The sequence below is a fragment of the Barbus barbus genome (assembly GCF_936440315.1).
Source record: "Barbus barbus genome assembly, chromosome: 44".
Taxonomy (NCBI): Eukaryota; Metazoa; Chordata; class Actinopteri; order Cypriniformes; family Cyprinidae; genus Barbus; species Barbus barbus.
Genome location: NC_136722.1, coordinates 16,671,147 through 16,684,872, shown reverse-complemented (window position 1 = coordinate 16,684,872; position 13,726 = coordinate 16,671,147). Strand labels below are relative to the sequence as shown.

The 13,726-nt window shown below is 40.3% G+C and overlaps 1 protein-coding gene across 1 annotated transcript in view; it reads right to left on the bottom strand.

Annotated features, from left to right (window-relative positions):
- The window catches only part of LOC306863446 (DNA polymerase alpha catalytic subunit-like), a 69,275-nt gene that overhangs the window by 18,228 nt on the left and 37,321 nt on the right, over positions 1–13,726 (bottom strand). Inside the window, exons 34-35 of the mRNA XM_079406783.1 lie at positions 11,927–12,058; positions 585–701 (exon numbers count right to left, since the gene is read on the bottom strand). Of these exons, the coding sequence (XP_079262909.1) occupies positions 585–701; positions 11,927–12,058 (249 nt within the window). The remainder of the gene's footprint in view (positions 1–584; positions 702–11,926; positions 12,059–13,726) is intronic.

Sequence of the window (13,726 nt, the reverse complement as noted above, 5' to 3'; positions counted from 1 at the left end):
AGCGGAGGACAGCTAAGTGGCTATGGTGACAAGAGAAATTGTCCTTTTGGGTTTCAACCTGTCGCCACAGAACTAGATGCAGAAATAAAGCACGAGGAGGAAGGAGGAATTGATGGGGGGGATGTGTTGGTACTGGACGAAAATGATAAAGAATACAGACAGGGACAAAGACAGACACTAATTTTTGGAAGGGATGTCCCTCACTGTGTCTCTAAACCAGGCAAAGACGCTTGAAGTGATCACAGGATTAAGTAAGAGTGAAATATCCAACATACAGTTTTTCAAGCAGCAAGTCCAAGGCCAAGTCCAACTGGAGGCCAGTTCTTATAAGAGGAAACTTGTTAAGGCAGGAAGCGAACCCATAGTGTGTCATACGGGTCAGACAGGCCCGGTAATATATAATGGTTAGAAACAAAAGTGACTGAAAAAAAAAAAAAAAAAAAAAAAAAAAAAAAAACTACAGGGACCGGGAATAAAAGGCCTGGGCTGAGGCATGACGAACTTTGACAGGCTCCACAGCCCCACCATCTGGACAAAGTAACAGTTTCTGTATACAAAAAAAAAAAAAAAAAAGTGAGCAGTACCTCAGGCCTCAGCATGGATCTGAGACAGGCTGGACAGATCGGTCCGGACCTCGAGAACGCGATGGGTAGCCGGCGTGTTCGGTTCCGGCAGGCCTGATCCTCACACAGCAACCAACCCTGTGTAAATAGAGAGAAAGAAAAAGATTTAAAAAAACTGATCTGCAGTGATGCACGTGTCACTACATGGCTGCGGCCCCCAGGAGACGGGTCGCTGGTGCTTTTGCGGGTGGTGGGGCCGTGTGAGGCCTCAGCCTGCAGCAGATGCAGCTGCCCCCTGCTGACACTGCCTTTCCTGCCCCTGTTATTACAGCGGGGGCCAGGGGGTAATGCCCTGCTAATGATGGAGCACTAAATAAACCCCTAGTATCAGAGGAGCACCTGTCCCTGAAGCATTACCACCACCTACCCTACTATAGAAGGCTGAAAAAGAGAGAGAAAGGGGGAGATAGAAATAGAGACAGGAAAATAGGGCCTGGTGAAAGATACTAAAACAGATGCAATATTAGATGAAAAGATGCAATATTAGATATAAATCCAAAACTTCATTACAGTTCAAAAGTTGTGTGTGTGTGTGTGTGTGTGTGTGTGTTGAATAACACTTTTATTCAGAGAGAACACATTAAAGACATTAATAAGGTTAAAAAGAATTCTATTTAAAATAAATGCTGCTCTTTTGAATTTTCTATTCAAAGAATCCTGGAGGGGGGTGGGGGGTATCAGTTTCCAGAAAATTATTAAGCAGCACAACTGTTTTCAATGCTGATAATCATAAAAAATGTTTCTTAAGCACCAAAACAGCATATTAGAATAATTTTTGACAGACCATGGGACACTAAAGATTAGAGTAAAGGTTGCTGAAAATCAGCTATGAAGAAGAATAAATGACATTTTAAAATATATAAAAAAAATAGTTTAAACTAATATTTTAACAATATTACTGTTTGTAAAGTTGTACTGTTTTTGATCAAATAACTGCAACCCTGAAGAGCACTATAATCATGAGCACTTATTTCAAAAATATTTTTAAAATCGACAACACTTTTAAAGGCTGTTTTTTATTTCCCGAAGTTGTCAGTCTTTACATCCAGATTTTATTATTCGTTATTTATTTCTTTTTTTAATTATTATTATTTATTCATCTATCACCTCCTTTATTTACAAGGACATTAGAGAAATGACAGGAAATTATATCGAGAAGAGGGTGGAACTGGATCAAGAAAATGTTGCAAGCAAGGTTTGAACCTGTATGACCCACATGATCACCATGACTCCACATTATTACATATTCCAGGTGTTAATTCAAATAACTTCACAGCTTTTCCACAACGTTTCCTTTTTTTTGCAAACTCCGTTAAGGTTTGACTTAATTCTGGTATGAAATGCCAGATTTATGCTACAATTAATTGCTGAGGGATATAATCAAGTTTGCTCAAGTTTCACTCAGAAATATGGCACATAAAGGTAAACTGGTTTCATTTGTCTCTATTGCCTGATCTACAAGCATCTGTGGATAAGCTGGTCAGTTTATCGCTCCTGCTGAATCCAGAGATGAGTCTTGTCATCCCACCTGTGCTGTCAAACCTGTTCAGCCAACATGGCTTATTGTTCAGACCTCACAGCATTATCGGAATCAACAGCTTGTTTTAATTTCTCAATTAATCTCATCTGGGAGGCGTTTTTTGCGGATGTTATTTGCGTAATTAGCAGTAAGCCCAGGGGCTAAGGGAAACCCAGAGTATGTAATTGAATCTGAACATATGTGAGCTGTTTGGCTTTCATTTTGAAGGGAGCGCCGGTGTTATCACCCCTCTGTTTGCCTTAACAGAGCTTTTGTGTCTCTGGAGGCCCAAGACTAAACCAACAGTTCAGTTCCCATGGGCTTAGCAAAAGACTGCGACTACAGGAACACACACACAAACCAACTGAAAAACACACAAGTATGTCATTGTTTTCAAACAAAAAAATTCAGCAGTGATGGCCATTAGAGACTTTGTCCTATGTACAGTGGTCAGATTTGATGAAAAAGGGAGGGATGGAGACTTTTTGCCATTTCACCTGTTTGCTGAACCACATTTTTTCATTCTAAATTAGTGACCCTCAAAGAGGCATTGGGCTTGCATACATGAAGACTTCTGAAGTCTTTTATTCTCCTCCTTGGGCACAGGAATAACAACAGAGTAGCAGTGAAAGAAATGGCATTACCGTCAATGCACACCATAAAAAGTAGGCCAGAAACACACTTTGCAATCACATTAAATAGAGGTGCACTGATGCACTTTCCCTGAATCAGGTTGATCCATATAAATCCTAAAATAAGACTTTAAATATGCACTGGCCTCTTATGCTTCCCAAGTCTCACCAACATCTATGTTATGTTTTAATACATTTCAAAATGGAATTTATTCTCATGATATCAAAGCTGCATTTTCATAGGGCCCTTTGAAATCAGTCCCCCCCTGACTCTCAGAGCTGTTCTAGAGATTATGTTTATGTTCATGCACTCATATATTGAGGCATCAAAGGCTGAAAACACCGCAAGCATCACACGCGCTTCAGTATGTGTGTACTAAACCAAGCATCTGCGCTATTCATTCACACAGAGACACGCAGAATATGCAGGATTCATATTTAGATAGTATATTTGTGGTTTATTTTTCAGACAGTCAATATCGCATTTGCATTTAAGAGTACAGACCTATTTTTTATTTACTCACCCAAAATTTGGCAAATTCCACGTTATAAAATAATAATAATAATAATTCGTTACATTTATATAGCGCTTTTCTAGGCACTCAAAGCGCTTTACATAGTAAGGGGGGTATCTCCTCGTCCACCACCAGTGTGCAGCATCCACCTGGATGATGCGACGGCAGCCATATTGCGCCAGAACGCCCACCACACACCAGCTTATTGGTGGAGAGGAGACAGTGATGAAGCCAATCAGTAGATATGGGGATGGTTAGGAGGCCATGATGGTCAGAGGCCAATGGGCAAATTTGGCCAGGATGCCGCGGTTACACCCCTACTCTTTTTCGAAGGACATCCTGGGATTTATTATGACCACAGAGAGTCAGGACCTCGGTTTAACATCTCATCCGAAGGACGGGTTATACAGTAAATTCCGATTATATGACCTGATTCCGCAATTACGTCCGTGTTTTCCACATTGCGGAAATCACAGGTCCTATTTTCAGCAGCCATTATTCAATTCACATGTTCATACAGAAACCATTCAAATATACTGATCTGTTGCTTAAGAACAATTTCTTATTTTTTTATCAGTGTGGAAAACAGTTCCCGCTTAATATTTATGTGGAAACCATGATACTCTTGGCATCTCCAGTCTTCTTTGGAAATGTATGCCTGCCCTGCTCACCTATGGATGCTCAGAACATTCTAAGAATCTTCTAAAAACACAGAGGAAACATTCACTCTCTATAAACTAGAGACTACATGCCCAGACAAAATACTCTAAGCCAGGTGACAAAAACACAACCTGCTTATTTTATAGGCAGACTCCGTTTGCATCTTCATTGTAACCAAGAAATGGAGGATGGGCAGAAAAAGAAGAAAATCAGGGAGCAAAAGAGAGAAAAAAAACATCTAATTGAAACACTAAGAGCTCGCTCTGTGAGAGAGAGAGGCAGGATAAAGCTTCATAATTGCATAATTATACCAGTCGATACCTGACACTGCGAATACAGCCACTTCTGCAGCCGTCAAATGAGTTCCACATAATTTAACCAAACACTGGGCAAAGACTGGGGCCCACAGATCAGTGCAAGCTACCGGAAAAACGTTCTCACTCTCGTCCTCTCTTTCTCGCTTTCTTCATTTCACAAATTCGCTGTCGCATCTATACCTGCGGGTCTTTTTCTTGAGCGGTTTCACCCAGAGTATTTCGGTTCACCTCTGACTACAATCAGAACTTAGCACTTAAGGTTTCATATCTGTGTCGGGTTTGTAAGGAGATGTGTGCTTTCTTAACCATTTTGAATGAGAAATACAACTTGTGCTCTCTCTTCAACACCTGATGTGGGAAAGATGTTTCCAAAGAAAATTATGCAAAATCATGGCATGCCACATTGATAGGGTGGTTGCTAGGGAGTTGCTATGTAGCTACAAAGGCGTTCCAAGTCTTCATGATATTCTGGTCCATAGGGCTGGACAATTAATCAAAACAACACCAAAATCGCAGCATGGCACGATGCAATTAAAAATAGCGAAGGTTGTGATTTAAATAAATATACATGCAGTGTGTGTTTCAGAGTGTTTTGAGAGATGTTCTTTTACACACAGTCACAAGTATCCTCTCATGGCAAAAGCAGAATAAATAATAAAAGTCGTAAAATGAACAAGAAGCAATATAAGACACTTAAGGTTAATGCTAGACAAAATAAAAATCTAAAATATATTCAGGTGATACTTTTTTAAGTATTTAATATTAATAATAGAGGTGCAAATAAAACATGTATATGTTAAATAATAATAAAAAAAATCACAATTATATCAAAATTAATAAAAAACAAATTGCAATTTAAAAATCATTTAGCCCTACTGATCCCTAGGTATGGCAAATGCGAGCCTCCTGGATTTTTTCCCCCGTTTAAATGCAAAAATTATATAAGTAAATAGTATGTAAAAATACGATAGAAAAACATGTCAACTGCACAATTTGAATTATTTCCATCCATAACTCAAACCACACTTTATGAATTGCACGCTGAAGAAACAGCAACAGCGATGTGTGCCTTAGCAAGCACCGCTAAATGAAGGAATTTTGCCATCTAAACACCCATAAATCCACCAGCCCCTCCGAACACGCACACAACCCCTCTCTGATGCCCTTAATCCAGAGCTGCCCCTTTTAGTCGAGAAAAAAAACTGCGATTACAGGCAGCTTGGTGCAAAAAACCCCCCAAGACAACAGCCTCTCACAGGCTTTGTGCCTTGGTAATCAACAGCTGTACATTCACACAGCGGCTGTGGAGCCCGAGAGCGGCTGAATGGACGCAAATGCGTCCACTTTGTACATCTCTGCTTTAATCAAGCCTTTTCTATTCAGCAATCTGACCTTTTGTTCAAAACAGGATTATCACCTTTTTTTATTTCAGTCAGCCCCCCCACAACCACCACCATCACATCCCGAAGCCAGTTACCAAGGGCGAAGCACATGACGAACATAATTGCAATAATTTGTTAAACGCCATGGCAACCCACATTAGAATGGGGAAAATACGGGGGGTGCCACTCTCTCATTTTGCAGAAGACTCCAGGAGTCAGAACGGATGACAAGGAAGGAGAAAAGTGCGAGGGGGGGGGGGGGGGGGCAAAGGGGGATTTGCTTTGTCTCTAAAGTGTGGTTTTATTGGTAATGGTGGTGGGCTGAAGGTGGAGGTGGCAGTGATTTCTTTCATGATTAATGCCTCACCGGTGTTCCGTAGGAAACTCAACAAACACCGCTGACTTCCAATCTGTAACCATGTAAGCTGCAAGTCCTCCCTCACGCAGCCAGGCTTTCTCCCTCTATCTCTGGGAACAAACAACTCTATTTGAGCTCTCCCCTCAGCTGAAAGGAATCCTTAATTACACAATATCAGCCTCTTCATTGCTCCTAGTGTGGGAGGGGACGGCTGAGCTGTGTCCACTGAAGCCGGGCCTAAGCGAGGAGGGGGGGCCGCATTCACTACCAGCAGCTGTTTCACACATACTGACAAAAGAGCCTACAGGCACCGTCCCAGCGAGGGAGGTGGCTACATTCAGGCCGCTAATTGATTTTTCTGCACGGCACTGTGGGAGAATATACCCCCATAACTTGCAAGTCGGATTCGTGAGTTTCCGGCATTCCAGAACTTCCCAGCTATGCTAGAGCATTCCAGAACCTGGCTTGCTTGTCCCGACTGGACACAGCGTGCAGTGATTATGGTTGTCGATCAAAACCCTCAGCTGGGAAATTAGATACACAGACGTATGCATGCTCTTAACGTATGTCCAATATCTGCACACTTGTCACATCGCCAGGGCCTGTATTTCTGCAAAGACACTGCGAGTGCGCATAAAATTAAACCCATTTGTGACACAGCGTAGGGGGGCGGTAGCTGTTTGGAGCAACGCTCAAAGGCGAAAGACCGCATCTGAAATTCAATAAAGACAGGAAATAAACAAACAGCATGAGGAAGGTGAGCTCAAATTAACCCATGTTAGGTGCTCACAGAGTGGCCAGGTGGTGAAATGTGAATGTAGCAACGATTATTGCCATCAGATCATTTAAGACCAACTCATTAGGCTGGGAGCTATTTAAAGTAGAGGATGAAGATTCTTGGACAATATCCTTGATAATGTGTAACTGTAGTTTTACTGTATAAAACACATTTGAAGGAAGGCACATGAACACAGAGCTTCGGGAAAAGCATACATAAACGATTATTTTGTCTTTTACTGAACATAAGTTCTGTGACCTTTGACCTGTCAAGTGTTTTTTTTGCTGCATGATTTACAATGTTGTGTGTAAAAGTATATATATACACTTTTTGGTTTCTTTTTAGGTCTGCTGCTCTCTCTCTCCCTGTCAGTGTCCTCATCTGATGTCATGTTTTTTTTAAGACACACACACACTTTTCTGTCACCGAGCACATAACTTTACACTACTTTGCCAACTTAAATGCCAGGTGAATAGGCAAACTAGCTTGAAAATTATGTAGTGTTAGGATAACGTTATTCATGTTAGATATTTACCAAAGGTCTGCACTCAGTCACATACGACAGCTGCACGATTCTGGATAAATTGAGAATCACGATTTTTTTTGTCTCAAACAGAGATCACGATGCTCCCACGAAACAAAAAAAATGTGTGACAAACTATTATTGCTGCAGTCTATTTAAAAGTTTAATTTGAACGAATTATTAAACTTTTAAATTAATATGCATTTATAATATATTTAGTTCATATTAAAATGATGAAAAAGTGGTTTGAATTAATGATTTAATGTCTCACTCATAAATACTTCACTTGTTTCTTTACTGGATGAATCAGTGTTTTTAAACTAATCTCTTGATTCAATCACAAATATATTCAAGTCACTTCTCTGCATCTAGTGGCGAAACAATGCAATCAACACAAACGTTATTTGAAGCGCCAGTTAACTTTCAAAAGGTCTATTTTGATCGCTACCATAAACATCAGTGTTTATATCTGAACTATTAACTTATGAATGACTGTAATACAGAAATCATACTGTGTAGTTGAAAAGGCTGTTTGTGAAGCTGTTGCTCAAACACGGTAACTCTCTGCTCTGTCAGCAGCTGAACGCAGATGTGAATGTTCCGGTAAGACTTTTTTTAAAGGTTTATTAGACACGGGCGAAGCTCTAGTGCAAATATATCAGTATTTATCCAAGTACATGCACTTTTTTGGACTAAAAGCCCTAATATTAGGACGCTGTTCAGTGAGTGCAGCTATATGAACACAAATAAACCGCAGCAGATCTGACTGAATATGAATGAGTGCTTTTATTCTGTTCACAGTTCGTCTAGAATATCAATGCGATCTCGTCGACTCCAGAGGATTAAGTTAACTCAACTCAATATTTTAACTTTCCACATCCACCCCAACCCGTTTACCTTAGTTGTAAGTACCGTGTGTACTGTCCTCTTAAGAAATCAGACGGCATGAGTAAAAAAGGTACGAGACCGAGCGAGATTTTGTTTTGCTGTCTATTTGCAGTCTCTTTTTAATGATAGGTTACGCATTTGTCATTCAACCCACTTGCTAGATGGGGAATGAACCCAGCGCTCTGATTGGTCGAAGTGCTCTTTCATTGCTGTTGCTTGATTGATTTGTGCTGCACAAAGGCATCAGCAGGTTTTTGCGTAGTTTAAAGTGACAAATCGTACCAGTGTACTTTGAGGTCAAAATGCGTGCCCGCAAAACACGGCATAATGTGGCATAACGGACTAAGATGATAGATTACTCCTCCTCATTATGAAAACATAGACTAATATGTAGAGCCCAAAGTTACACGTTTTTCCATATAAACTACATGTATATCATGATCTTTATTGTCCATTAAGCTATTACGTGTTTTATTTATATTTTTCTATGGGAGGAAAACGTTTAATGTGCAATTTAAGGCACAGTGTGCTGGACTCATCTTGCCTGTAAGCTACTGAGTTGGTCCTTTTAATATCACTTCCTAATGCATTGAATTGAATTGAATTGCAAGTGACATTGCAATTTAGTTTCTTTTTTTCTTGTTTTCATCACCTGGCTACTGATGTAAAATATTGAGCGATTCAGTTAAAAATAATAAATAAATAGAATAAAATAAAAAAACATTGCAAGTGACGTCACTAGCAGAAGTGCAGGTGTCTGAGAGTGCAAGTGCAAGTCTGCAGCCAGACCCTATTGGTGAAAAGAAATGGTGAAATGTTAATGAAGTGACTCAGGGCAGTTCTAGAGATTGTTAGTGTTCATGTACTCATATAGAGGCGGCAGAGGCTGAAAACACTGCGAGCGATACAGATGCATGCTTCAGTATGTGTGTAGTAAATGAAACTGCGCATCTGTACTAGGGGTGTGCGATATGACGATTTTTGATCGTGGACGATAAAAATGTCTCCACGATCTGCTTTTGAAGAAATATCGTAGTATCGCGCTACCGCGCACATTGTCAAATACAGTTCTGGCGCCGCCGTCTCTATGTACTGTACAACGCGACATACAGCAGTAGAGTTACTCAGACAGGACACTGCACTTATTCGCGATCGCAAAAGTACATTATTTGCATACAAGCCTTGCTGGTTAAATGTTTAATTCGCGCGCTGGTCTGACGTGCGCTTGTTCTGAACCTGAAGCACGCGCACTAAAACGCCTGTCTAACAGCGCCTGATTACTCAACTAAGTTATATTTTGCGCTAATACTGTCAAAACACACAAGGTTTACATACAGACTGAGTTGGTTATCTCTAAAATGAAAGTAAATAGTTAAGAGAGAAACGGATGCGTGCCTGTATATTAGATGCGTGCAGCTCTTAAAGAGACAGGACACTAAACATGCTGTCGACTGTCATTAAAGGGATAGTTCACCCTAAAATTGAATTTCTGTCATTATTTACTCAGTGGAAAACCAAACAGTTGCTGGTCTACATTGACTTTGATAGTAGGAAAGAAAAATCCTATGGAAGTCACTGAGGACCAGCAACTGTTTGGTTTTCCACCTTCTTCAAAATAGCATTTATAAATGTTCAGCACAAGAAAGAAACTCATTCCGGTTTAAAACAACTTTTGAGTAAATGATGATATAAAAATACAACATTATGACAGAATTGAGAGACAGATGACAGAATATTAATTTGTGGGGGAACTATTCATTTAACGTTAACAAAACAACAAAACGCAAAAGAGAAAAATCACTCACTATTCTTGACTGAAAAACTTTAATACAGTTGCTTTAGGAATCAGTCTATCTAGTGTTTTATTTTTATATTTGTTCATTCAATTTCATTGAATGCTCTGCTAAATACACCTATTGTACCTGGAAATAAAGCACTGTTTGTTTTATTTGTATATTATGTGTATTTGTAATGTGTATCTTTGTTCTTATTTTTTAATAAGAAAAATAAAATAATGACAAAGATTTTTTATCTTCACCCACTTTGGCCTAAATATCTGCCATGCATCTTTGTCTTTCTAGTTTGGCTGTAATGCTCAGACAACTTGTAAAACCAAAATAGTAAAACTAACGAAGAATCGGGATAAAAATCGTGAATCGTGATATTTCTATAAAAAATCGTGATATGATATTTTTCCCATATCGCCCACCCCTAATCTGTACCATTAATTTTGACAGGAGACACAGAATGTGCAGGATTCATATATTGTCTTTTTGCGGCATAATATTCACAGACACTAGTCCATATCGCGTTTTGATTCCGAGACATTATAGGTTACAGGAGTTCCGTTTTTATGATTGGATTCTACGAACCAGTCCGTGTTTTCCACATTGTGTAAATCATAGGGCCGTATGTCTCAGAGTAGTGCAAATTTGGGCAAGAAATCAATTAAATCTGTATGTGGATGTGAGTAAATATTCAAATGTAACACCTTTGTAATCGTTAATTTTCATAAGTGACTAATTCAGTGGTCTAATGGTGGTCAGATGTCTGAACACATTTGGTGAGAATTTTCTCCAGCGATTTGCAAAACTCGGTGCAAATAGGTATTTATTAGTTACATGGCTCCTTATTAATTTGAGTAAAAATGTGTTTTGTTTACCAAGACAGTGGCAAGATGAAAACCACTATTTTTTGTTTCAAACTTTCACATAGCATATTAAGGTTTTTATAACAAAAAATCAAATCCAGATTTTGATTTTCAAAGATTTATTACAAATCTTTGTTCCCCAAAATGCAATAAATCCATGACTTTTTTTTCCTTCAAAATGCACTAAATCCATTGAATCAATATAAAAGTGTTTTTTTCATATTGAAAATAAAGTAAGTTGATCCACATATGACAGCCTCTGAACTTGGTCAATACTAATCTTATATAGGCTACAGGCACTGGACCAAAAATACATTCAATCTTGAATAGTCTTTGCAATGTTATATTAATTTAGTTGACTAGTGCATACACTGTAGGCTAAATGACGAAAACATTAATGGCATTAATAAAAACACTTACACTGACAAACTACGCGATATCGCGTTCATAATCGAATGCGATTCTTCTGTGGTTATGAACGCGATATTGCTCCATCTGAAAGCACGTGATCACAGAACCGGCTTTACTGACGAGATGCGCATGACAATCACATGCAATTTATCTTGTAGCCCTAATTTTTGTTTGTTTGTTAATCACAAAGTAGATGAGGAAAACTAGGATGCTGGGTGTATTCAAAGCGCTGCGATTACTGGTGTTGTGCCCATTTTCGACTCAAATTATTACCCCCCTGGTTGAAATCACTACTTGATTGCCTAATCCTAACCCCACCCCTAATCCTAATCCCTCCCCCTCACCTAACCCTAAACCTACCAATACTAGGGGGGTAATAATCTGGCGGGGTCAGAATTCGGAACAACACCGGTACTGTTTACAGTGCGTGGAATGCTGTGCTGTGATTGGTTGAGCGGATTTATCGCATTCTGCAGAGAAAGGAGACTGGCGTTTGTCACGGTTTGGAAAAAAAAGGGAGAAAACATGACAGAATAACACGACAAATATCGCATTTTTCATAAAATTAAAAAGAGACTTTTCAATACCGACCAGACAATACTGATTTTGGTGGAAACTCAACTTAAAAAAAAAAAAGTTGGAACCTAACTCTTCATTTGTTCATACTCACACTGTAGTATCTCCTGATGTGGCGGCGAATGTCCAGTTGCAGTTTGCCGCTAATTTGAATAGGATGCTCAATCGGGCTGCCCCGACAGGTGATATGGCAGCAATTCTTCAGGCTGGGCTGTAAGGTGCTCCCCTGGAAACAAAAAAAAAAAATAACTTTTAACACAGCATTTGATCACGACACACAAGCACACACACACACACACACACACACACACACAAAACATAATCAGCGCATTTATCCTGTTGACTGGAATTGCCCAAAGAAGCTTTTAAAAGCTATTAGACCTGACCTATTAGACATTCAAACATACTAAAAATATAATGTCAGTGCCCTCAGACCAAGGCTCTAGGGTATCCAGGTTGGGAAAAGAAACACACAGGAGCAAAAATGGCACTGCATTAAGCTTTCAGCTGTGTATCTGGGTGACAGCAAGTAACAAATGTTATACTGCGCAGATGATTTGCAAGCTTTGCCAGCTTTTCTACATCTAAAAGGCCCCAGACCTCCCATTGAGAAACGGTGGCAACAATTGTAGTTAAACAGTGGATAAAAACTACTGTAGCCTGATATCCCTTCAATCTAACCTCACATGGGCACTAGCAGAGCTGTTTATGGTGCTCATTATGGTGCTTGAGTAACAGTTTCTTCCCTCAGGCAATCCATCTCATGAACACTTGACAAGCATGCGCTGATTTGTGACTGCGTGTTTTGAGTTTGAGCTCTATCAAGTTGATTCTTTATCGTCTATTTTCTATCTTAAAAACAATTTTATACACTATAATTTTCGTTTCTATAACGTGTGAATATATCCCCTATAGCATTCTAAAACAAAACCAATCAGAGCACCTTGTTATCACTAGTTTTATTTTGATTTCTCGAGATTGCTATTAGCTTATAGTTCGTTAGCATCGGCAGCGTGGCTGCCGCTAATCTCGCTTAGATTGCTAATACTCTATTCACACACATTACCATTGTTTCACTGTTACTTGCTTAAATGGCAGATTTGTGTCTACCTTTGAGTGCAGGTGAGGACACATTCGAGCTGCATTCGGTGCAGCTGGAGCTGGAGGCCGTGGAAAAGCAGAACCGCGCAGGGCCGGCGCCAAGGGGGGGCACTCGCAAGCCGTGCCCCCAAACGAGTTACTGAGCCCCGGCACTTTCCATCCTCTCCCCTCCTTGCTGAACGCGATCGATTTTGAAAGTACCGATAAAACAGCGCACATAAGAAAGCGATTGCACACTTTAGCAAGCGTCAGCAACTGCACGTGATCACCCCCCCCGGTGAGAGAATTCCTTCCACCCCCGACCTCTCCGCCTCCGGTCTTCGAGATCGCCACCCGGAAACCGCTTCGCTCCCCTCCGCGAGACGGAACGCGACGTTGTGATCGTCGGAGACTCCATCGTCCGGCACGTCTGTGCTACGTTAGCTGAAGGTAAAGTGCACTCACTGTTTCCCCGGTGCTCGTGTTCTCGATGTTTCTGCGCAGATACCCGCGATCCAGAAGGGCGACGAGAGCATCGGTGCTGTCGTGCTGCACGCGGGGGTTAACGACACCAAGCTGCAGCAGACGGAGACACTGAAGAGGGACTTCAGGAGCCTGATCAAGACGGTACGTAGCACATTGTCCACAACGACGATCATCGTGTCAGGACCGCTTCCCACATATTGAATGAGGACATGAAAGGTTCAGTAGACTTTTTGCTTTAAAGGTCCCATGACATGCTATTTTTTGGATGCTTTTATATAGGCCTAAGTGGTCCCTAGTACTGTATCTGAAGTCTTGTTCACGAATTTCA